Genomic DNA, 23,385 nt, shown 5'->3' on the forward strand with positions numbered 1-23,385 from the left:
CGTGGTGTTGTGGTTGCCGGCGTGGCCGTCTGCCCCGCCCCCGTGCGGCTGGGCGCCGGGCTGGTGCTGGAGGGCATGATGGGTCTGACCCGGGCGGGATGGGCCTCTGCGTCCACGTCGCCTCTCATAGGAGCTTGTGGGTGGTGCTGTCCTTGCTCGTCAGCCCTGGGAACTTGTAACATGTCCGCAAGTTTCATTCGTGTTTGGTGGAAGAGTAACGATCCAAAGATGCTTACTTCCTATGAGCTGAAGGAAGGTGCATCCCCAGAAAGGGGCAAAAAAGAGATGAACGTGCTTTTTTTGAGGAGTTCAGGCGTCAGGAATGCTGTCTGAGGATGTGGATCTGTAGGAGAGCAACTGTCTTCAGGGAACGACCTGGGTACCTTGGGTCTGTTTTGTGTGAAAGCCAGGGAGGATGTGGGGAGACAGCAATGAGTGAAGTCTGATCTTCCTGTTCATGTGTCTATGATAGTACCCAGGAATCAGGATCGGAGGGAATTTAGCACTGGAAGGTGATGGACTTGCTGCTGATCTTCTGTTGCTGCCCGCTTGGATGAACAATTGTATCCTGGTGCTTCATGTGGCTGTTCTAATCTGCCTTTCTGTTCCATCACTCCCTGTGCTGATGCTGACTTCTTGCTGCTCTTTCATGAGTTGCTAACACCTTTTCCCAGCTTCTTTTGCGCTTATTTGGAGCCCGGTTCAAGATTCTTCTAGTCTGAGAAACAGTCACTGGATTTCTGTGCTCTTTCTTCAGTCACTGCCTCTCTGCTCTCTTGCTGTAACAGCAAGTATGAAGTGCTAGTGAAGATGTTTAGTTGTGGAGACATCTGGTTGTAGGGAAAAACTCTTAACAAATCTTGTTCTGTTGTCCTGCTGATACAGCTTCTGAACTGAGGTCAGCTGTGGACTATGCAGTTTCCAAAGAACATGAACCTTCTCCGGAGTTGTGTTTGTCCTGTTGACATCCAGGCTGTACTGGTCTTGTGAGCTATGGTGGCCAGAGTGTGCAGCTTTGTGCTCTGCACTGGAAGTTTGTGGTGACTTTAATGTTGATGGTGTTTGCACTGCTGTGCAGTTGTTGGGAGAGACAGTGCCTGGAAGGACACAGTCTCCTCTGTCTTCGTCAGCACGGTAGTGTAGTTCCCTGTATTCTTTCCATGTTCCTCAAACTTTTTTCTACGTAACTGCAGCTCCGTGGCTGTTCATTTGCTTTTAGGAAGCAGAATGCAGCCTGTAAAGGGCTCTGCTGCAGGGAGGATAGCTTCCCTGCTAGGGAATCAGACTCCTGCCTTTGGGGTTGTTAAGTGGACTCCTTGCTCACCTCGAGGCCTCTCCCCATTCCTGGAGGCCCCCCAGCTGTGAAGGCAGGCTTGTTGTGGGGTGTGGTGTAAAATCTCTGTTTTAAAGCAGACTGACTCTTTTTTCAGTTGGTGTCTACTTTCTGCCACAAGACTTCATCTTTGGAGCGGATGGAGGAGGGAGGCGATGACGATGAGGAGGATGATGAATTGGACATCTTTGGGGGTTATGACAGCTTCCGGAGCTACAACAGCAGCATGGGCAGCGACAGCAGCTCCTGTCTGGATGAGTCTAGTGATGATGAGGTGGCAGACCGGGAAGCTGGAGAGCTTCCGACCTCTCCTGTGCACCAGCCATCCACAGGCCGGCTCACAGAGGACAGCGGCTCCGAGCCAGGTACTGCACTGCCTGCCTGTTCTACCTAAAGCATGTGTGTGACGGAAAGAACAAGGGCTAGGGGAGCCGAAGGATGTATGACTGCACCTTTAGTATGCTTTGGGAGCAGCACTGGATTGAGACTGCATTTTCTAGGCTGTGTGGGGGAGCTGCTATGTGTAATGAGGGTTACCTGGGCTCAGCTCTGTCCTTGTAGTGCCTCGACATTGCCAACTGCTCACGTTTTTGTGCCTTCCTTCTCTCAGCTGTGTGCGAGATGTGTGGGATTGTGGGCACCAGGGAGGCTTTCTTCTCTAAGACCAAACGTTTCTGCAGCGTCTCCTGTTCCAGAAGCTACTCCTCAAACTCCAAGAAGGCCAGCATCCTGGCCAGACTGCAGGTGAGTCAAAACCCTTCCTTCTTCCAAAACCCTTCCTTCTTCCCTGGGGATGGAGCAGAATGTGCGTGTATGCAGGGGTGCATGGTTGCTCTCTAGTTAAAGATCAGACTGCCATTACCAGTGGCTTGTTCTTCCTGCCTGAAGTCCACAGAGAACGCATGCCAGCTGAAAGGTGGTGCTCCCTAGAAGCTGCGGAAGGACACATTGATATTTTATCTGCTGTTTCTTCTTGTTCCTGTGAGCATTAGTAAAAATTGTAGTGACCTGAAAATCACCCCAAGGAAGAGATGCGTGCCCTGCTGGCCATTTGCAGGGACTGGCTTCCTCTCCTGTGCCACTACGGTTCCTAATGTTCCTTCTTTTGCAGGGGAAGCCACCAACGAAGAAAGCTAAAGTCCTGCACAAGGCAGCCTGGTCAGCCAAGATTGGGGCCTTCCTCCATTCGCAGGGCACAGGGCAGCTGGCAGATGGGACACTGACAGGCCAGGATGGTGAGTGTAGGAGGCGTGAGGAGAAGCAGCTATTAGAGCCACAGAAATGGGGACACCTGGAGGGCTGTAAGGTCTACAGCCTACGCTTCCTCTTCTCTGGTACACTGCCTTGTACTGAAAGGATGTGTGTGGATCACTCTGACACAGGCTGGCAGGATACGTCTCTCCCTGCCAGTGCTAACGGAGCCCTGGTGGGTTCCTGCCCATCCGCTGTCGCAGCCTCATCCTTGCTCCTGGTGCAACTTGGCCTGGAGCGTAAGCTCTGTAGTCACAGTCCCATGAGGTGCTGACTTCTGTTGGCAAAGTTGACTTAAAGGTATCCTGCTGCTCCCAGCTGTTCGCTGCCTAATTGCCTGTGGAGTTATATTTAACCTGAGTCACTCACTGATCAACTTGACGAACAACCAGTCACTGTAGCTGAAGGAGTAGCAAGCTGCTCTGTTAGGGCAAAAGTGAGCCCCAGGGGGTGGCAGCAGGAATTGATCCCTGAGCAGACTGCTGCTGGAGCAGAGCTGTAGCCTTGGATCAGGAGTGACTGTGGGATTAATATCCCAGTGCTTCACTCTGATTTTCCTAGCACCCTCTGGGGAAGCAAGCACTGCTGATACGACCCTGCAGTGTTGCTGCTGAGAGGCAGAGCTGCTAAGTGGTTTAGCGCTGACAGGATACAGCCTCCACTCTCCCTGGAGTGCTTGAGCCCTGGGCTGGATTTGACCCCTTTTTTTGCCCCTCCTGCCGCCCCTTCCCCAAAAGCAAGTGACAGCAAGGATTGATTAATAATATATTGTGCCTCTTGCGGGGGCTGGTTCCTGTGCACTCGTAGGATCTAGTTCCCCACCAGGGAAAATGCACTGGAACGCAGAGTCCCTGTGTGCTGAGGCAGAGGGCTCTGTCCCAGAGCAGGCCACAATGTGGCTGCAAGCTATAGTCCAGAGTTATCTGAGCACTCTGTGCCTTTTCTATATCTCACCTGATTTTCTTGTCTCATGTCTGCTTGTAGCACTCGTCCTGGGCTTTGACTGGGGAAAGTATCTGCAGGAGCACGGCTTCAAGGCAGCTCCTGTCAGCTGCTTCAAACACGTGAGTTCTTCTTTGCTGTGCCTCGCAGTGCGCAGGCATGGGGGCTCTCCTGTACTCCTGTGACAAGCGGTGGGGAGAGACCTGGGGAGCTGGTTATTAAGCCCTAGCTGATGCAAGGAAAGAAGTTGGGGCCTCTTAGCTAAGAATGGGAGTCCCGCAGAGGGACCTGGAGTTTTGGGGAAGGAAGCAGAGAGGGACTTGGTAGAAGCACTGCTGGTGGTGATGGCCCAGTGCTGGCTGGGGACAGAATTAATTCTGAGTCGGGGGTATAGCGGAAAGCTCCCAGTTGCCTTTGCAGTTTGTGTGGGTGAGCACAGCCCAGGGTGATGTGCAGGGAGGAACTCAGCTTATGTGGGCCTGGCAGTAGCTGCCCCTCCAGCATGTCTGGTTCCTGTCATGCTGATTTGCAATCCTTGTGGGCCAAGTAGCCGAGGCAGATATGTGGAAGAATGGCAGTTCTTAGGTATTATAGCAGCCCCGGCCTCTCTGTGTATTAAGACTCACTTGTTATGTTCCTTTTGAGTTGTGATCTGTGATAATACTAACAAAATTTTGTTTTTATTGAGGATAGGTCAGGAAGACACGGCAGTTTGATGGTTAGGGATTTTGATACCAGAGAGGAATGGCAGCAGCTACTTTGGGATAATAGGACAGCTGGCATTGAAATAGTTAAGTGTTGCTATACAATGTTCTGCCTTTTGGGATCCTCTGTGAACACCCCAGTGAGATGCTGGGACAGTTCGGTTGCATTTCAAACTGTTGGCACATATAGGAAGGGTGAGGCATGCAAACCTGGGCCTAAGGTGAAAGTGTAGCTGCCTAAAACATATCTCTCAAAGCTAGAACAAGGGCCTGAGCCCTGCTCTAACTGTCAACGTCCCTTTGCCAACATGGCTGCCTCAATCCTTCAGGTGCCACTCTTTGATCAGTGGGATGATGTGGTGAAAGGTATGAAAGTGGAAGTGCTGAACAGTGATGCCGTGCTCCCCAGCCGCGTGTACTGGATTGCATCTGTCATCCAGACTGTAGGTATGTCTCCAATGTAATTCCCAACAGCTGGGGATGGCTAACCTCTGAGGGAAGCTTTAGAGAGCCCAGTGTAGCTGGTCAAGTAAAACATCAGCTCTTTGGAGCTCTGCAACTGCTGAGAGATTTTGGAACAGGAAATACCATGGTGCAGGGGTGGGAGGAAACCAGCATCTGGTTGCTGGGCTCTTTGCGAGGACGGTTCTGCCTCCAGGATGGCTGGAGAAGCTCTGATAACCTATGCAGAGCTCTGAAGGCCATGCTGTGGGGACTAAGCCTGTGGTGCCCAACAGAGAGAGGAGAAATTCTTGGCCTCTAATGCCTTTCTCTGGTTGTCTGCTCTGTCCTGGCAGGGTACAGGGCCCTTCTGCGATATGAGGGCTTTGAGAATGATGCTGGCCATGACTTCTGGTGCAATTTGGGCACAGTGGATATTCACCCCATAGGCTGGTGCGCCATCAACAGCAAAATCCTGGTACCACCACAAAGTGAGTGTGGGGTGAGAGGGGTCAGCACGTGCCTGGGCATGGGGGAGCCTTGGTTTATACTCAGCATAGTGGGACAGGTGCTCCCACTGTACGTGGGACCACAGCTCCATTTGTGCTCTGAGTTACAAGGAACAGTTAGTTCTTTGGGAAGCTGGAGACTGCTTGGACTGCTCCCTCTGTGTCTCCTTGTGGTTGACCCTGGGGGTGCTGGATGCAGAGCTGGTGTCAGACCTATGGACAGAGGCTAATGCAGGTGGCTGTTCCTCCTTCTGACTCACACGGTGGCTAGGCTTAACCTTTGGGAGAACTTTTTGGTCCTACATCCTGGACAGTGTCTCTGGGGAGCGCACTGGATCCAGTCACTGCTCAGCTAGCAGTTAGGAGAGGGATGCCAGTTTAGCAGAATTCCAGCAAGCTGAGATTTGCTTGGTATGGCTTGCATGTTCTTGCTCTAATACCACTTCCACATCTAGATCAGTGGAGTTGGGTGTCTGCTTGGCCCAGTCCATTCTGTAATGGTGATCCCTTGCAGCCAGTTGTGGGGGCGAGCTTGCAGAACAGGGTCTGCCTGAGAGCAGGTACAGGATCTGAATGTGAAGAAGGCCTTTTAGTGCAGATGGACTCTTGGAGAGGAAGAAAGGTGTAGTGTGGTGCTGTAATTCCTTCAGTCATAAAGATGTGCTTTTTCCCCTGTGCGTATCTAGCTATCCATGCCAAGTACACTGACTGGAGAAGTTACCTCATGAAAAAACTGGTTGGAGCCAGGACCATCCCAGTGGATTTCCACATCAAGGTAAATGTGGGAGGCTGTCATTTTATGTGTGGAAATGAAGCCGAAGCCAAGACGTGTGCGCAACATGTCTCTTCTGGTTCTGATCTGTGCAACTCCTCTGTGTGTCCCCTCGAAACCTGGGCAGGACAGGGGCAGTGAGACACCTGTCATGATGCTGTAGGTAATGGCACAGCCCCTATGCCCTGTCAGCACAACTGTTTCTCCTTTGGGTCATAGATGGGCTTTAAAAGCTGCTGTCACGTCAACCTCTGCTGGAAAATACTGGGGGTGAGTTTGTTTTTTTGCTGGAGGGAGAGGCCAATGCAGCTCCAACCTGGCCTTTCCCTGCCCTGTTTCAGTGCTGGGGAATGGCTCTGAGAGTCAAAAACCTTTGCCTTCAGCATTGGTAGCACAGCAGTCTGTGGGGATTGAGAGGGGTGCAGGCTCCCTCAAAATGCATGGAAGTAGCGGTGCCGTGGCCTTGCCAGCTTTATAGCTCTTGTGGTTGTTTTGTGTAGCCTGCACTGAGGTTAGACCTTGTCAGGGAGAATAGACTCTTTTGTCACTGGTAACTTTGTAAACCACAGATAAGGAAGACAGTCCCAGAGGCAGCTGGCAGGGAAGGCAGGTGATGGGTTTTCCTGTGTGTGAGGTAATTGGTGACACAGAGCTGGAGACCTTGATGTAGCTGGTGTTTCCCTTGTTGCTTCTCAGAAAGTTGAGAGGATGTTCGTAGCTAGGCCACAGCTTGTAGCTGAGAGCTCATGCCATGGAAGGGAAGTGGTAGAGGGAAACAGATGTTGTCAGTAGCTTTCTCCCCCCAGCATCTCCACTCCCACCTAATGAACAGGAGGTGGAAGGGGAAAATCGTCCCTTAAAAGTTCTTCTGGATTCAGATGTAGGCTATTTTGGATGTCTGCGTCTGTTTTGAGCTGTGGCTCTTAGTTGCTGTACAGTATTCTGGGATCTCCAGTGCCAAAATGTCAGGTGTCCTATAAACACCTTTGGGTATTTGTGGATGAGTAGGACTAGGCTGTATCAGCAAACTGAAGGTCTCTCAGAAAAAAAAAAAAAAAAAAAAAAACCACAGAACCCCACACAGCCAAAAAAAACCCCACCAGGGCTTTTAAGCAAAATGAAGGGCCTCCAAAAAAAAAAAAAAAAAAAAAATCAGAAGGCAGCCAGTGGCTCTTTTCATGTGCCTGCACCTTTGGGTCAGTCTGCAGAGTAACTCTGGCATTGGAGGTGGAGTTGGCAGATAGATCATCATGTTGCTCAACCTCTGATCAGAATAAAAAGAGCCTGATCTCTTTTGAAGTCAACTGAAAATCCTGTTGCCCTTTGAGAAGCTACACCTCTAACTGCTTCCAGCCTTGAAACCCTTATGGTCTCTTTCATGACAAAAAGGCACGCAATTCCTACTCAGTTCCTACTGAACAGAATTGACATCTGTTTCTCACACTCAGAACATTCACACAAGGTACTGGCTGAGCACGGCTGCTGGGCAAGGGTGGGGGTAGCTGTTACAGGCCCACAGGACAGGGGAGACTTAGGGTGCATGTGCCGAACTGTGCTGGCATGTGTGGGGCTGGCAGCTCCCTATCCTTCCATGCATCCCTTCCCAGAGGTGTCTCCCAGTCAGCTTTGGGCAGTGTAGGGGGTTGGCCTGCATGTCTGTGGGGAAAGCTGTTCTCTGAAGTGTTTGGATAAGGAAAACATCAACTGCGATTGATCTCACCTCCTCTGTTGGTTGTTGCCAGATGGCAGAGAGCATGAAGTACCCGTTCCGGCAGGGCATGCGGGTGGAGGTGGTGGATAAGAACCATGTGTCCCGGACGCGCATGGCAGTGGTGGACACGGTGATTGGGGGCAGACTGAGACTCCTCTATGAGGATGGCGACAGCGATGATGACTTCTGGTGCCACATGTGGAGTCCCCTCATCCATCCTGTGGGCTGGTCACGGAGAGTGGGCCACAGCATGAAGAAGACAGGTAGGGATCAGGCCACCACAAGCATCTTTTAATTTGCTATGAGATGCCTGGGCCCTGCTGTTGACACCAGTCTTGACATGCGGGGAGCCAGGCAGCTGCCTCAGGACCTGACAGATAAGGTCTGCGCAGTTGTGTTGTCTGCTTTTCCCCCACATAGATAAAAGCCCAGCGATCTGCTGCCACAGGTCGGGACGGGGGAGTGTAGGGTTTCTTACCTGAAGCAGGTAGTCTATCCCCACAGTGTGAGAATGCAGAGTCTGCAACATCACAGGTGTTTCTAGTCTTTTTGAGGAAATTCATGCTGGCTTCTGTAAGACAGGATGCTGTCAGATTGTGTTTTTTCTGGACTTTACAGAGAGGAATTCTTGATCAGCTTAGACTGGCATAAAAAACAAGACCTGCTGATCCTTTTGATTGTGTCTCCCTTCCTTGCTGCCTCTCCCTGGTGATTACAGCTGCATGTAGAGGTGTTATCACTGGTGTTATCACTAGCGCTCAGAAAGATCATCCATCTGCTTTTAAGCAAGCCCTGCATCACAGCCCATGTTATGGAAAGGTGTAGAGGGACTGACCTGTTTGGGGTTTGTTTTTTTTTTTTATTACTCTTGTCATGGTCTCTGATCTAGCTCTTATAGCTGCTAAGCTCTCACCAGATAATTAATAGCCAGTGTGTTTTCTTACTGCAGTTGCTGCAGGTTTCTTACCTCTCTTTGTTTCTTCCATTCCTCACAGAAGAAAAACGCAGTGACATGGCAAACCATCCCACCTTCCGGAAGATTTACTGTGATGCTGTCCCCTATCTGTTTAAGAAGGTAGGACGCTTCTGCCTTTCTGTGTTGGCCACAGCAAAGGAAGCAATGATACCACTTCCTTCCTTGGGTATATATGCTGCTGTGTGGGTTGTTGAGGATGGCTCGTTTGTCTCTTACAGCTATAGGGCAGTAAGATGTTTGGGGTGTCAAGGCTGTGGTTGGGCACAGGCAGGTCAAAATAGAAAGATGGAAGAACTAAAAGACAATGACAGATTGAGGTACTCAATTGAAGGGCGAGCAGTTGCTTGGAACTTTGAGTTGGAGAGGGAAGATGATTGCATGGGAGAGACCGGTTCAGACAAGAGGCTGGATCATACTGGTAAGGACTGAGATGAGAAGAAGGCTTGCTTTGCTGTGGAGCAGTGGCTGAGTGCTGGGCCTGGCTCTCTGACCAGAGGCTTGGCAGGAGATTGCTGACCCAAACACAGCATTGGTTTGGCTGCCTCTTCGTATTTCTTGTCATTTTTCTTCTTTCCCCTCCCAGCTTGGGTTGAGCCAAGTAAAGAAGCTCTAATCCTGTTTGCACTTGGTGTGGCTGGTGTTGGGATGGGGCTGTCCCATATGCCTGACAGCACATAGTATACCAGAGTCTCCCTTAGGTACGAGCTGTCTATGCTGAAGGTGGATGGTTTGAGGAAGGCATGAAACTGGAGGCCATTGACCCCCTGAATCTGGGCAACATTTGTGTGGCCACTGTTTGCAAGGTAAGTTCAGTGGGCAGAAGGGGGTCTACTGTGTTTACCTGAGATAACCCAGTCTCTCCTCAGGCCTTTGCAAATGACTAAGACTGGGTAGGATTTTGCATGAGGGAGAGGAGAGGGCTGTTGAGAGAGGCAACTGGTGTGTGGAGGGAATTGGGGCATTACCTCAGAGGTCTGAGAAGCTGATGAGACCAGCAGTTGTCCACATGTGCCTAAGTGGACAGCATGAAGATGAGCATGCTTGGTCTGCAAGCTAACTGTCCAGTGTGTGTGACTGGCAACCACCCTTCCTTCACCCTTAGGCATGCAGTAGGGAAGACTTGTTCTCCAGTTCTTGGAGTGCATAAAGAGAGGCCTCTGTATTGCTGCCCTGAGGAGAGAAAGGAGAGGGGAAGAGTTGTGGGGTGACCTCTGTGTGGGGAATGGGGTCTGTCTGTATGGGCAGCATTTACTGGTGTAGGAAGCTGAGGATGGATGTGTCTCCTGCAATCTCTCTTGATGAGGTGGTAGTGACTCCTGTGCTAGTGGTGGGAAGTAAATTGCTTGGTCAGGTTTCCTCAGTGAGGTGTGTTGCATGTCCTAAAGCATAGCATCGACTTGGGCTTTTCTTGCTCCCTCAAGAAGCTGGTTGCCCTCGTGGAACCCGATCAGAGGACTTTGACACTTGGGGTTTGGCAGGGGGATGCTAGGAAAGCTCTTTGTGTCTGTAAAATGTTCCCTTCAGCCTTTGCTTGAAAATGTGAAGAGGTTGGGGCAGACATGCCTATCGCATTTGGTAGGCACCAATTACCAGTGAGTGACAGGATGGGACAAGTCTTGTTGCTGTTCAGGAAGTGGCAAATCTGAAGGTGGTGCCCTTCCCTTCTGCCCAGTAACAAATTCATGACCTGGCTGGTGTAGAGGGTCTCTGGGCTGCCAATAAAGTCTGTTTCTGAGGGAGAACAGAGCTCCTGACCGTTTATGGCTGAGTCCTTTTCACAAGGCTGTTAGTGTTGGTCCCAGTCCTGCAGAAATTGCTGCTTTGGGGATTAGCTTGTGTTGACTAACATATCAGGAGAAGCTACTGCATGCCCTGGAGCATATAACATTGCATTTTACTATCTAGTGGCAATTGTGATCCATCTGCGGGGACTCTTAGGAGGATCCTTTGAGAGGAGAGGCTTTAGAGCAAGTGAAGCTCTACACTCATGCCCTTCACTCCCATCTCAGGTCCTCTTGGACGGGTATCTCATGATCAGCATTGATGGAGCCACGTCTGCTGATGGCTCTGACTGGTTCTGCTATCATGCCTCCTCACACGCCATCTTCCCTGTCAACTTCTGTCAGAAGAACAGCATCGATCTGACCCCTCCAAAAGGTGAGATTTGGACTCTGCCCTGTGGTACAAACCTGCATGCAGAATCTGCTGGGCTGTGCTTTTCTGAGGGGTGTCAGGTTCAGATGAATCAAAACCACAAGGTGCCAATCTACCTGTTTTTCAGGGAGATAGGGCTGGTTCAGAGAACCAGTCCATTTGAGCTCTGCCCATATACCAAGTCTTGGTACTTTATGTTCCTTCTTTATGGAAGGAAGTGACATCTCCAGAAGGCATTAATGGCATGGTGGTTAGCTCCTGGTGGATCAGTGGGAGAGGTGTATGATCCCCAGACTGAACAGAATCAAAGGTTTAAAGGACAAGGAGGGTGGAAGGGATAAATAGAGCCATTGCTGCATGACTCGGTGCTTAAGTGGCAGGAGTCACCTCTATTCTTCTTGTATGAATAAATCTGAGACCAATATTTCTGCAAAATCCTGAGAGGCAATCACCCTAAGAGGGTTTTAGTACCTCATCTGGCCGTACCCAAAAAGGCCTGCTCTGAATTTCTGTGTTGCAGCACTTTTGTGCAGTGCTATTCTGTCTTCCTTTGATATTCCTGCTGGTGGGAGAAAGATTAGTCTTAGTGGTGTGTTTTGAACATACTTCTTCCTGCGTGCTGCTTCTCCTCACCTTTTTCTGTGGTCTGGATATGTCACTGGCACAGGTGTTCAGAGTTGCAGCTTGCACTTTTCAGTATTTGCCCGCTGGAGGGGGGTGCTGGACTGCCATGGAATCTGTGCACTAGATTTATGTCAAAGATCAGGCTGGTTAATGAAACTGTTTTGCAACCAGTTGCTATGCCTCCTTCATGCCTATTCTGCCTTTTCTCCCAGCTGGTCTGCCCAGTGACTGCCTTTTTCCCGCTGACCATTTCTTCCTGTTGCAGGGCAAGATGCACAGACCTTCAACTGGGAAAGTTACCTGGAAAAGACTAAATCAAGACCTGTTCCAGCACGGCTCTTCAACACAGTGAGTGCTGCCAGGAAGAAGAGGTGTAGGGATCCTTGCAGTCAGCAAGGAGGAGCAAAAGAGCTCTGGCTGTCACAGAACGGTTAGGTGGAAGGGACCTCTAGAGGTCATCTTGTCTAACACCCCTGCTCGAGCAGGGTCACCTAGAGCTGGTTGCCCAGGACCATGTCTTTTGAATATCTCCACGGATGGAGACTCTACAACCTCTCTGGGCAACCTCTGCCAGTGCTCAGACACCCTCACAGTAAAAAGTGTTTCCTGATGTTCAGAGGGAATCTCCTGTGTTTCAGTTTGTGCCCATTGCCTCTGGCCCTGTCCCTGGGCACCACTGAGAAGAGCCTGGCTCCATCTTTGTAACCTCCCTTCGGATATTCACATACATCGATAAGATCCCCCTGAACCTTCTCTTCTCCAGGCTGAACAGTCCCAGCTCTCTCAGCTTCTCCTCATATAAAAGATGCTCTAGTCCCCTCATCATCTTTGTGGCCCTTTGCTGGACTCTTTCTAGTATGTCCATGTCTCTCTCCTACTGGGGAGCCCAGACCTAGACACAGCACTCCAGGTGTGGCCTCACCAGTGCCGAGTAGAGGGGAAGGATCACCTCCCTTGATCTGCTGGGAACATTCCTCCTAATGCAGCCGAGGTTACCATTAACGTTCTTTGTCCCAAGGGCACATTGCTGGCTCATGTTCAACTTGGTGTTCACCAGGACTTCCAGGTCCTTTTCTGCCATGGTGCTTTCCAGCCTCTCAGCCCCCATCATGTGCTGGTGCCTGGAGTTGTTCCTCCCCATGTGCAGGACTTTACATTTCCTTTTGTTTAACTGCATGAGGTTCCTGTCAGACCATTTCTTCAGCTTGTCAAGGTCCCTTTGGATGGCAACACAACCCTCTATTTTATCAGTCTTTCCTCCCAGTTTTGTATCCAGCAAACTTGCTGAGTTTGACAATACACTCTGTCATGTCATCCAGATAATTAATGAAGATGTTGAACAGGGTTGGACACAGTATTGACCCACTGCTGATTACTGGCCTCCAGTTCAACTTCATGCCACTAATCACCACCCTCTGGGCCCAGCCACTCAGCCAGTTTTCAATCCACCTCACTGTCATCACCCAGCCCATACTTCCATCAGCTTCTCTATGAGGATCTTATGGGAGACAGTGTCAAAAGCCTTCCTGAAGTCAGGGTAGATGATATCCAGTGTCTCTACTGGGCTGCTCTTTGCTTCCAGTCAGCACTTCTAAGGAGAGCCCAATGCACGAAAGTGTGTGCTCTCCAAGTAAAGCCCCTGTTTGGCTGCTTGGGACCAGCAGTGTCATGCCTTTGTGGATGTAATGATACCTTGGTCCCTCTGAGCATGACCTGTGATTCTCTAGTGTTTCCAGGAGCTCCAGGCTTCTGGTGGGTTCTGCACTGCTTATTGCCTGTGGACATGTGGCTGGCACTTGGGTGGAGGGGGTCTGCTTTGCATCAGCAAAAGTGCTGCAGCACCTGGGCCTGTGCCGATCTTTCTGATTTCCCAGGGCTATCTCAGGTTAATGGGGTTGATTGGGTGTCCCTTAACTGCTGCCTGCTGCTTCCCTGAGGTCAGGATCTTGTTTCTAAAGGCTGGGCTGAGATTCACTAAGGACACAGCTGACCTTGGATCTATTCATGTGTGCCCCCTTCTGTTACATGACTGGTTGGTTCTGTTGCGTGACTGTGGGCTTGTTCTCTCTCTGCTTGCTTTAAGCTGGAGGCAAGCCTGTTCTAGGCTGCTGGTGGCCGGCTGTGGGTTTGGACTGGGTGCAATGGCCTTGGGTTTTCTTTTTTCATTTTTTCTGCACCCAGGACTGCCCAAACCACGGCTTCAAGGCAGGCATGAAGGTGGAAGCAGTGGACCTGATGGAGCCCCGGCTCATCTGCGTGGCCACGGTGAAGCGTGTAGTTCACCGTCTCCTTAGCATCCATTTTGATGGCTGGGACAACGAGTATGACCAGTGGGTGGACTGCGAGTCTCCAGACATTTATCCTGTGGGGTGGTGCGAGCTGACAGGCTACCAGCTTCAACCACCTGTTGTTCCAGGTGAGTGAAGATTTGACCGTGGTTTCTAACGCTAGAGGCAAAGGTTTCCTTCCTCTTGCTCTGTGAGTGGCTCCTCCTTTTTGGGCCTTGTAGGGAGGAGAAAATTGCCTCCTTGATTTGCGCTAGCTACCATAAGTCTCCCTCTGCTGCCACACATTCTAGCAGCTGGCAGAGGGAGGAGTCTGTGGTGGGGAGAAAACAGCCTGAGATTTGAGGTTGGCTCTATTTTCCCTCTGTTCCCCCACCTGCACGCCAACAGAGAATTGCTCCTGATGAAGTCGGGTAGAGTTCCAGGTGGTCCTATCCCTGCACAGCTCCCTTTTACTAAGCGTACCTACAACCTCAGCCAGGTAGCAGGGGGAGCTCGGCCCCTGCTCCCTTTTCTCATCAATTCTCTGACTTTGTAAAAGGTAAGAGCATCCCTCTCAAGAGTTTATTCCTTCCCGTGTTGCAGGGAGGCCACTGCCTCGCCTTTGCAGATGTTTTCCTTCTTATCCCAAGCTACAAATCTTGTTTCTTTACTGCCCCTGCCAAATCTCTACTGGGCCTCTCTCCCCTATGCTGCCCCAGCCTGCCACCCTGGGCCCTCGCCTGGAAGCACAGACAGCAACTGCGCTAGAGCCTTGCTTTCCCCTCAGCTGGTTGTCTCGGGAAGAGGGCGTTGACTCGGGGGGACGGGTGTATCTTGTTTCTCGCTTATGTCACTTCATCCCAGTTACCTACTGGTTATGGGACTTGGCTTTCGTTTCCCTCTCGTCTCCATGACAGAGCCCACAACTCCCGTGAAGGCCAAGGAGGTGCCCAAGAAGAAGAAGAAACCCTATGGAAAGAAGAGTGAGTGATGTTTGATTAGTGCCCTCCCGCTCGCTCGCAGGCTGGGCCCAGTTAGAGGAACCCTGTCCATGTCCCGTCAGAGCAGGAGAGAGGCCTTGTCTTGCTGTGGATGCCCTCAGGCAGCTGTGGGTTGACAACACAGCTTCATCCTTCTTAACTGCCCCCATTGCTTAAGAGAGCAGAGAGCTGTGTGTGTGGGAAGGATCTGTTTTGCAGTCTGTTTTCTGTTGGCCGAGGTATAGATGGCGCTTGCTTCCAGGCGTGAGGTTGTGCTGCTTTCCCCACTGTGTCCGTGGTCGGAGGGAGATTGTTTGCTGCAGCTGGAGGGTAGCTGGAGAGCAACCCTGCCTGCTTTGTGCTGAGGGAAAGAAGGCCTTAAGATGGCTGAAGAGGCCAGTAGTGGGGCTGGACCATGTTATTGTTTCATCTTGTCGTTGTTGTCGTCATTGTTGCAGTAGCTGTGGCAAATCATGTGTAGAAAGGCAAGAAATTCCTTCCTGGGGGGTGGAGAGGAAAGGACAACTAAAGAATATAAAGACGTTCAACCTAAATAAAAACGTCAGCTAAAAATGAAAACACTAATGCTACAGTGTCCATGCCTTGGAGCCACCATGCCCATTGCCTAGGACTAGACCCAGACAGGTAAGCAAAGCTGACTCTAGACTGATTCCAACAGGACCCGCTCCTCGGAAGTTAAGCACACGCTGAAGTGCCTTGCCTTTAATGAAGGAGAACACGGAGGAGCGTATTTTGAGATGATGACTATAGAGTTTTTCTCCAGTAGGCCATTTCTGTTGAGTAACCAGTTGGCAGCTAATGACCATGTAGCTTGCTGGTCAGTTGTGCTGGTCCCTGGCCTGTGGTTTCTCAGTGGAGCAGGGTTGCTGATTTTCCAGGGGAAAAGAAACACACTTTTCCCCATGCTCTGTTATTTCTTTGTTAAGGAAAAAAGTTGCCTGCCAAAACCCGCAACATCAAGCAGACTGTCAAGAAGCCTTCCACCGCGAAGACGAAACGAGAAGCAAAAGCTGCCAGCAAGGCTTTGCCAGAGCCAGCACCTGATGAGAGTAAGGGAGTGAGTTACTCTACCCAGCAGCCACATGCAACTCTCTCGTGTACGCCCTGCATGCCACCGGCCGTCACAAGGCCTGTGCTGCCTCTTGGCTGTTAAGTCATGGGTGCCCCCAGGCAGGGAAAGGCAGTACGTAACAAATGCCCTTCCCCACTCCTCCAGAGACAGAGAGAGTGGAAGAAAGCCTTTGCCGGCTTTCCCTGGGAGGTTTTGCCTCCTGAGGTTTGGTGACACCAGTATAGCTGGGTATGTTGATACTGCTGATGCCTGCTGAGGGCCTGGCTGCCCTGCTGAGCAGTCTGGTTGTGTGAGATCAGTTAGGGAGGAGAGTCAAGATGGACATGTCAAAAGTGTGCTGTCACATCCCAGTCCCTATAAGGGCTGTCACAGCATGTGCACACAGCCCATCGTGCTGAGGACCAAGAGATGTGGTGACCAGAAGAGCATCTAGCAGCTGGATCACCTGCCAACCCTAGTGGGTGTTGGGGAAGAGGGTGGGCGAGGTGCTTTGTGCACGTGGGGATGGAACCTCATGAAGTTCCCCATTGCTCACAAAGGTTTAGTGTCCCCTGTGTGGACCCAGGCAGGCAGAGAATGGACCACACTGGCTTTTCCTCCTTCAGCCGTAGGAGAAGCTGTTCTTGGGAGCAGGTAGCTGAATGCTGCCAGGTTTTAGTCCCATCCTGATTGCTGCTGTGACCATGGATAGATTTGTGCCGGCAAGACAGGGCTGGAAACCTGGGGCATTTTGAGTGTCTGCATGAACAGAGCTGGTTGTGGGGTGCTACAGGTAGAGCAAGGCAGCATGGGTTGATTTTACTTACTTATTTTTTCCCCTCTCTCTTTCTGTCTTTTGCTAGTCATTGCCGTGCAGGTAAAGGAAGAAACCATCGACCCCTCGATAGTAGAGTTTGGAGCCACAGAGCTTCCCGTTCCTGTCAGCAGCATAAAGCAGGAGGTCACAGACTGATCGTGGAGTACCCCTTAGCTGCCCACAGCAGCCTGCGCTTCACCTTGTGGCTCTTTGGGGAAGGTCCTGGCAATGGACCTTTTTGAGGCAGACCACCCTGCAACATCACAACTCTGCTTTCCTGGTGTGCAAGAAAATTTCCCCCAGACTTGTAATTTTAAGCCCTGGGAAACGGACTCCAGAAAGGCTGCAGGCGTGCTGAGGAGCATGACCAGGATGGCTGCTGGGGTTGTGTGTGCCTGGCTTTGAAGGCACCTTTCCGAGCAGGAGCTCCCAACGGGGAAAGAGGCTGCCAGGGAATGAAGGGGCAGTTTGGGTTCCCAGCCATGGCTGGAGGTGGTGAGCTGTGCTCTGAGAATGGTGTGCAGGTCACATGCATCAGGAAATCGGCTGCCCTCGTAGGACATCGGTGCTGTGCTCCCTGGTCTAGGCCCTGCAACCCCCCAAGAAAGTCAGGACAGGAAGAGTGGAAAGAGGTGGAAAAAAAAAAAAACCACCAAAAAGGGGTGATGGTGCCTCTTGAGGGAGCAAGAGACCTTTTCGAGTGTCATCATTGCTTGCTTTTGAGCCCAGAATTGCAGAGGACATGGTGCACAGTTTGACTTTTTAATTTTTTAGCAGTCCTACTGTAAATTTGATCTACAATCTGTACCCTAAAGCCCTGTGAATTAAACTTGAGGAAGAGGCCAAAGGCTTGTGTATTGTTTTACGGGTCACCAAAATTCCAGGGTTAGCCAAGATGGGGAAGAGAAGAGGGCTGTAAGTGGGTGGGTATAAGTAAACAGTGTTCTGGGTGTTGTTTTGAGGCATGCAATAGGGTTTTTCTGTGCACTCACCCCTGTCTACTTGCCAGTTCTGCGTAAGGGCTGAATATCACAAGAATGCAATAGATAACTTAAGGTGGGGGGCGCCATTTCCAGTTTTAGGGCAAAACTTAACATTCCTCTCTTTCCCCAGACTGGCCATCAAAGCTCAGGACAGAAATCGTAAAGGTCAGTATGGCAACAGTGATGAAAAACAGTTTTAAATCTCCTGTAGCCAGTTCCTGTGAACTTTCTGCAGGCGAGGAAGTGCCCTGCCTGTCAGTGCCACTGCGGGGCCCAGCCGGCTGTAGGGCGAGTGCCTTGTCAGGCCCTACAGGGAAATGGTGGCTGCCCAGGACACCACTTTGGCCACGAAATGGCTGCCTTGGCCATGCTTCCTTCAAGCTTCCAGGCCAGAGCTTGTGATGCCAAAATAGTTCCTGCTTTGCACAGTGGTTCATGACAAAAAAAAAAAAAAAAAAAAAAAAAAAAAAAAAAAAAAAAAAAAAAAAAAAAAAAAAAAAAAAAAAAAAAAAAAAAAAAAAAAAAAAAAAAAAAAAAAAAAAAAAAAAAAAAAAAAAAAAAAAAAAAAAAAAAAAAAAAAAAAAAAAAAAAAAAAAAAAAAAAAAAAAAAAAAAAAAAAGTTGGCAAGCTGTCTAGAAAACCCTGGGGAGAGACTGGGAGTAATTAACGCGGTCTTCCTCTCTTCCCTTCTAAAGAGGCAAATGGAGCCTTTAACTGGAGCGGGAAGAAAAGGCCGTTGGGGAGCAATGAAACACAAGCAGAAGTGTGGAGGGTCTGTCAAACCGAGCAGGAGAGCTGTGCCATCTCGGCCCATCCCTAACTGACCCCGGGGAGGGCCCTGGGCTCCCGGGGAAACCATGATGGGGTGAGTGTGGCGGGGGGTGTGGGATTTTTATTGAAGGCACGTAAGGGGGTTCCCCTGCCCACCTGCCCGTGTCTGCTTGCCCGTCCTGGCAGCTCTGCCCATCACCAGCTTGCAATAGATGTCTTAATGTGGGAGGATCCCATTTCAGGGCAAAGCCACTGCGTTTCTCTCTTCCCCTCCCTCCCGGGCTGCCACCTTTCCCCAGCCTTGTCGAACAGCTGGGCTTGTAGGGCCACCTGTCTTTATAGGATGGTAATTTCCAAATGCCTTTGGCTTTCTTCCTCCTGTTTTTTTGCTGTAACAGTTCCATGCCCCGCATGGTCATTTAACAGCTAGAAGTGTTTACCTTTTAAAGCCTTCCCAATTTGAACAAACTTCTGACTTTAAAAAGAAGAATCGCCTTGTGTTCCCCCCGGGCTGCTGTGGGGAATAGGTTGGGTACATCGCTTATGAATGGGATGTGGGAACCACCGATCAAATTTTGCAGGAAATAGAAAGCTTTTGATCTGCTTAAGTTTTAATTCTGAGGAGCTGCTGGGAATTCAGGCAATGTTTTCACTGATGATAATTAAGTTTTCTGCTCTAAGATTTGAGCCAGTGTAGGATCTTGCGTCGGTGCTGTTTGCAGTCCTGCTCAGGGCTCCTTAATTGTTTCTGAAGCTGTGAAAGCACAGCACTCTTAAAAACAAAAACAAACTTGTGGATTCCAGCTTTTCTGCATGGCTGAAGGGAAGGTTGGGAAGAAAAAGCAAGTATTTGGCTTTGTTGTTCGAGTCATCAAAGTGCGTTGCAAACACTACGGAAGCTTTTTGCACTAGTTCTTTCCAGGGTAATGTGCCTCTGTGTGTCCTGCAAAAGCAAACCCCGCATCTTTGGCAAATTGGCATCACTCTGGTGGCACCAGGCTCTCTCCTTTGCACCTTGTGCAATATCCACGTCGCTGCGGTGGGGACAAATCCAGCAAAACTGCTCTCACCAGACTGTAGGTACGGCCTTGTTGTGTCCTGCACATGTTTCCTAAGCTCTGCTCTTCTTGAAGCCTCTGGCTGGTGATTTTCCTGATCTCTTTTTCTTGCTGGGCTTGCTTGCAGCCTTGGTCTTGTTAGGACTGGTTCCCCCAGCCTTGCCTCGGCCCCAGCCAGGGCAGGTTTGGAAAGTGGTGGAAAGCTTCACCTTCAGCCCCCGGGCTTCTGCAGGGGACCCACAGGTGGCCCCTATGCGGAGGTTGAGTTTGTCGATCCACCTGGAAACGTGGCAGGAGATCAGGGAAAGGAACGGGACGGGGCGAAGGGAGGGGCAAAACTCCATGCCCGTGAGTGGGCACGGGTCGCTTCAAAGCCAGGCCAGGTTGCTCAGGGCCTCGCCTGGAGGAGCTGTGAATATCTGAGTATCTGCCCATCCCAGCTTGTGGCCGCTTTCCCTAGACCAGGAAAGCCCAGGCTACTTCCATCGTTGCACATAGACATGTGCTCCATCTCCATCACTGTGGGAGAAGACCTGAAATGGCCAGTGTGCCATGGGCTCTGGCGTGGCAGGGTCCAGCTGTCCCCCGGGTTGTCCCCTGGGGCTGTGCCCCCCTCATGGCACTCACCTGCGCAGAGGAAGGAGCTGGCAGTCGCAGTGGAAAGGCACATCCCTCAGGTTGAGGATATCCAGCCCCGTGAAGTTGCTCATGTCGGGGATGTGGCTCATTTTGTTGCTCTCCAGGTAGAGGCTTCTGATCCTGGGACCAAGGCCAGTGAAGGCACCAGGGGAAATCTGCAACGAAGCGAGGGTGAGTCGGGGGGTCCTGATGGAGGCAGGGGAGCAAATCTCTGCCCTTGCACTGATAATCAGCCTGAGGGGCTGAGAGAGCCTGTCCTGAACCTGGTGGCCCAGTGAAAGAGCTGTTTTAAACAGCAGCACATGTGCTTGGGGACTGTTAATTAACTCAACCCGTTTCAGTCACGTTTTGGGACTCACTAGACCCTGCTCAATCTTCCTGGGAAGAAGGTGACGCGCAGGAGGTCTTAGAGTGATCCCTGGGCGCTGTTAAAGGTGAATGGTCCTTATGAGAGGTGCTAACACTGCTTTCTTTAGAGGATGGAGGAATTCAGGGTAATAGCAGTGAAAAGTCCCACAGGACAGCTTGTAGTAAGAGCAGGAGAAATACGGCCAGGGCTGGGGGAAGGGGGTGGTTTGGGGAATGGACTGGACCCCACTGAAACTGGGTGTCTTTAAGGACCAGGGGGAGCAAGCCTGTCCTGGGGCAGCTGGGGGATAGGTTTGAGCGAGACAACACTCCAGCCAAGCCCAAGGTAACGTCTCTTTCTGGCCAGGCTACGGAGCATCTCCTGAAGCCTTGGGAGTTCGGGGACATCCATTCAGAAGGCCCTGTGGAGGCCACCAGCCCTGGGTGCTGGAATGAGATGGGACCTATGGCTGTGCCCTGCAGTGCCCCTGCCCCTCGGAGGTCCCCAACCATGCGCACCTGCTCCAGGCCCATGTTGTCCAGGTAGAGGTGCTGCAGGCTGGAGGCCACCGGCAGGAAGGCACTGTCCCCCACGCGCTTGATGGGGTTTCGGGACAGCTTCAGCTCGCTCAGGGCGGGCAGGCCCCACAGGGATGCTGTGGGCACCTCTGCCAGGTGGTTTCCCTCCAGGTGCAGCTTCTCCAGCATCTTGGCAGGAGCCAGGGCGGTGGGGGCGATGCGCCCGATGGCGTTCCCAGCAAGGTAGAGCCAGCGCAACCCTCCGGCCCCAGCCAGGTCGCCCTCTGCCAGCTCCCTGATGGCGTTGTGCTGCAGGTGGAGGGAGATGAGGTTGGGCAGGAGCTGGAAGGCACCCGTGGGCAGGCGGGCGAAGGCGTTGCGGTCCAGGTCAAGGTAGGCCAGCTGCGGGGCCCCTTCGAAGGCAGTGGCCGCCAAGGTGGAGAGGCGGTTGTCGGTGAGGTAGAGGTAGACCAGGCTCTCCAGCCCCCGCAGCGCCCCAGGGCGCAGCGCCCCAATGCTGCAGCTCTGCAGGTGGAGGGACACCAGCTCCTTCAGGCCAGGGAAGGCGCCCGGCGGCACCGTCCCAAAGGCATTTCGGCGCAGGTCGAGGAGGCGGGTGTCCCTGGGGAAGCCCCAGGGGATCTTCCGCAGGTCCTTGTTCTCACAGGACCCGTGCCGGAAATCGGGGGAGCAGGCGCATCCCTGGGGGCACTGCCCACTGCTGGCCGCCCTTGGCTGCTCTGGTGCTGTGACAGGGCGGGGGGGACACGGGGGTGGCCACATCTCATCTCGGGGGGCCTCAGGGAGTCAAGGGGCCGGCCACGGAGGGCAGGGGGTGCGGCACAGGCCCCTTCCACCTGCACCCGTGCCCTTGCCAGCCAGTCGTGGAAGGGGCGCAGGAGGCAGGAGCAGAGCAGGGGGTTCCCGGCCAGGCTGACCCTCACCAGCCCCCTGGCCCCAGCCAGGGGCGGCAGCCCCCGCAGCTGGTTTTCGTGGAGGTCCAGTGTGCGCAGCTGGGGGCTGTGGGCAAAGGCATTGGGCGCCACATCCTGGAGGGCAGTATGGTCCAGGGAGAGGTGCTTCAGGGAGGCCATGGCCAGGGCCTCCTCGGCCACGTAGGTGATGGGGTTGTGGCCCAGGTCCAGCCGGGTGACCCCATCCAGCCTGGCCAGGGCCTCGCTGGGCAGTGCCTGCAGCTCATTGTGGTCCAGGCTCAGCCTGCGCAGGGCGGGCAGGGCAGTGAAGGCCTCGCTGCCCAGCACATGGAGGGCATTATGGGACAGCCGGAGCCACCTGAGGACCTGCAGACCCTGGAAGACCATGTCTGGGAGGTAAACCAAGGCGTTCGCCCTCAGGTCGAGGACAGTGAGGGACCCCAGATGGCCAAAAGCACCCGGCTGGATCTCCTCGATGCGGTTCCCCTCCAGGATGAGCTGCTGGAGAGAGGACAGCCCATCCAGGGACTCCTGGTAGAGGAGGGCTATGCTGTTGGAGGCCAGGTTGAGGTAGACCAGCCTCCCCAGCCCCCGGAAAGCACCTTCCTCCAGCCTCTCCACCTTGCAGCGCTGCAGGTCCAAGTGCGTGAGGTACGGGGTGGCGAGGAAGGCTCCCACGGGGATGACCGTGAAGCTGTTGCCCTGAAGGTCCAGTTTTTTGGTGAGCTGTCAGTCACACAAGTAAACACTGAGTTACCCCAGGGCTGCCATCCCTACCTCCTCTTCCCCCAATCCCCTGCCTGTCCCTTTACCCACCTGTGGGATGGTGCTGGGGATGGCCATCAGGTTCCCGTTGAGGCAGAGGACGTGAGCGCGGAGGTTGTCGCAAACACAGGGTGTGGGGCAGCGGGTGGCAGCTGTCCCCTCCAGTGCCAGGGCTGCCACGAGCAGGAGAAGCGCCCAGGACAGCCTCATGGCAGAGAGCACCTGCAGCCAAGGAGAGATGGCAGTGAGGCCAGGAGAGGGGCCAAGCTCCCATGCACCCCCACTGGGTGCCATGGGGGCCGTTGCTGTCAACTAGTGGGGCAGGTCTCACCATCTCTTGCTCTCACACCGTGATTTTACAGGTTATAAATGAGGAAAAGAGCGGAAGAAGGAGAAAAGAAATATTTAAGAATGAAAAGTGAAGGTCACAGATAGCAGGTCTCCACTTGGAAAGAGCTTTTACACGGGTTATCTAAACTCCCTGAGGGAGGTTTGGGAGGACCTGCGAGGGGCTTGGCAGGAGCACAGGGTCACTCGTGGGGAGCTGGCTTGGAGCAGCCCCCCCCCCCTTTTCTTCTTATAACACTAGCATAAAATTGTCTTGATCTATACAGAGTATCAATATCAATAACTGAGGCCTGTTTTTTTGTAAGACAAGCAGGTATAGCTATCCAGGGGATGTGATCACACTGGCTTTCTGAGCTGCCACCTTTCTTTTAATTGCAAATGTCCCATCTCTGCCACCCTGGTCACGTCCCAGCTCTAAGCCTCCTACCCTGCAATCCCTGCTTCCCTGCTTCCCTGCTTCCCTGCT

At 52.3% G+C, this 23,385-nt stretch overlaps 2 protein-coding genes across 2 annotated transcripts in view; one reads left to right on the forward strand and one right to left on the reverse strand.

Annotated features, from left to right (window-relative positions):
- Positions 1 to 17,394, forward strand: part of L3MBTL2 (L3MBTL2 polycomb repressive complex 1 subunit) — an 18,851-nt gene extending 1,457 nt beyond the window's left edge. The window contains exons 2-17 of the mRNA XM_009290007.1: positions 1,431 to 1,698; positions 1,944 to 2,077; positions 2,445 to 2,568; positions 3,569 to 3,648; positions 4,560 to 4,677; positions 5,028 to 5,162; positions 5,867 to 5,955; positions 7,695 to 7,926; positions 8,659 to 8,738; positions 9,338 to 9,442; positions 10,649 to 10,796; positions 11,683 to 11,765; positions 13,599 to 13,833; positions 14,602 to 14,667; positions 15,612 to 15,734; positions 16,600 to 17,394. Coding sequence (XP_009288282.1) covers positions 1,431 to 1,698; positions 1,944 to 2,077; positions 2,445 to 2,568; positions 3,569 to 3,648; positions 4,560 to 4,677; positions 5,028 to 5,162; positions 5,867 to 5,955; positions 7,695 to 7,926; positions 8,659 to 8,738; positions 9,338 to 9,442; positions 10,649 to 10,796; positions 11,683 to 11,765; positions 13,599 to 13,833; positions 14,602 to 14,667; positions 15,612 to 15,734; positions 16,600 to 16,709 — 2,130 coding nt within the window. The 3' untranslated portion in view covers positions 16,710 to 17,394. The remainder of the gene's footprint in view (positions 1 to 1,430; positions 1,699 to 1,943; positions 2,078 to 2,444; positions 2,569 to 3,568; positions 3,649 to 4,559; positions 4,678 to 5,027; positions 5,163 to 5,866; positions 5,956 to 7,694; positions 7,927 to 8,658; positions 8,739 to 9,337; positions 9,443 to 10,648; positions 10,797 to 11,682; positions 11,766 to 13,598; positions 13,834 to 14,601; positions 14,668 to 15,611; positions 15,735 to 16,599) is intronic.
- A 2,024-nt stretch (positions 17,395 to 19,418) lies between these two features.
- Positions 19,419 to 22,781, reverse strand: CHADL (chondroadherin like). Its single transcript, XM_009290008.1, is given in 5 exon segments — positions 19,419 to 19,644; positions 19,993 to 20,159; positions 20,872 to 21,638; positions 21,641 to 22,532; positions 22,623 to 22,781. Coding segments are annotated over 5 exon segments (2,211 nt in total).
- Between the last annotated feature and the right edge of the window lie 604 nt (positions 22,782 to 23,385).

The sequence above is a fragment of the Aptenodytes forsteri genome, unplaced genomic scaffold (genome assembly GCF_000699145.1).
Source record: "Aptenodytes forsteri isolate BGI_AS27 unplaced genomic scaffold, ASM69914v1 Scaffold284, whole genome shotgun sequence".
Lineage (NCBI taxonomy): Eukaryota > Metazoa > Chordata > Aves > Sphenisciformes > Spheniscidae > Aptenodytes > Aptenodytes forsteri.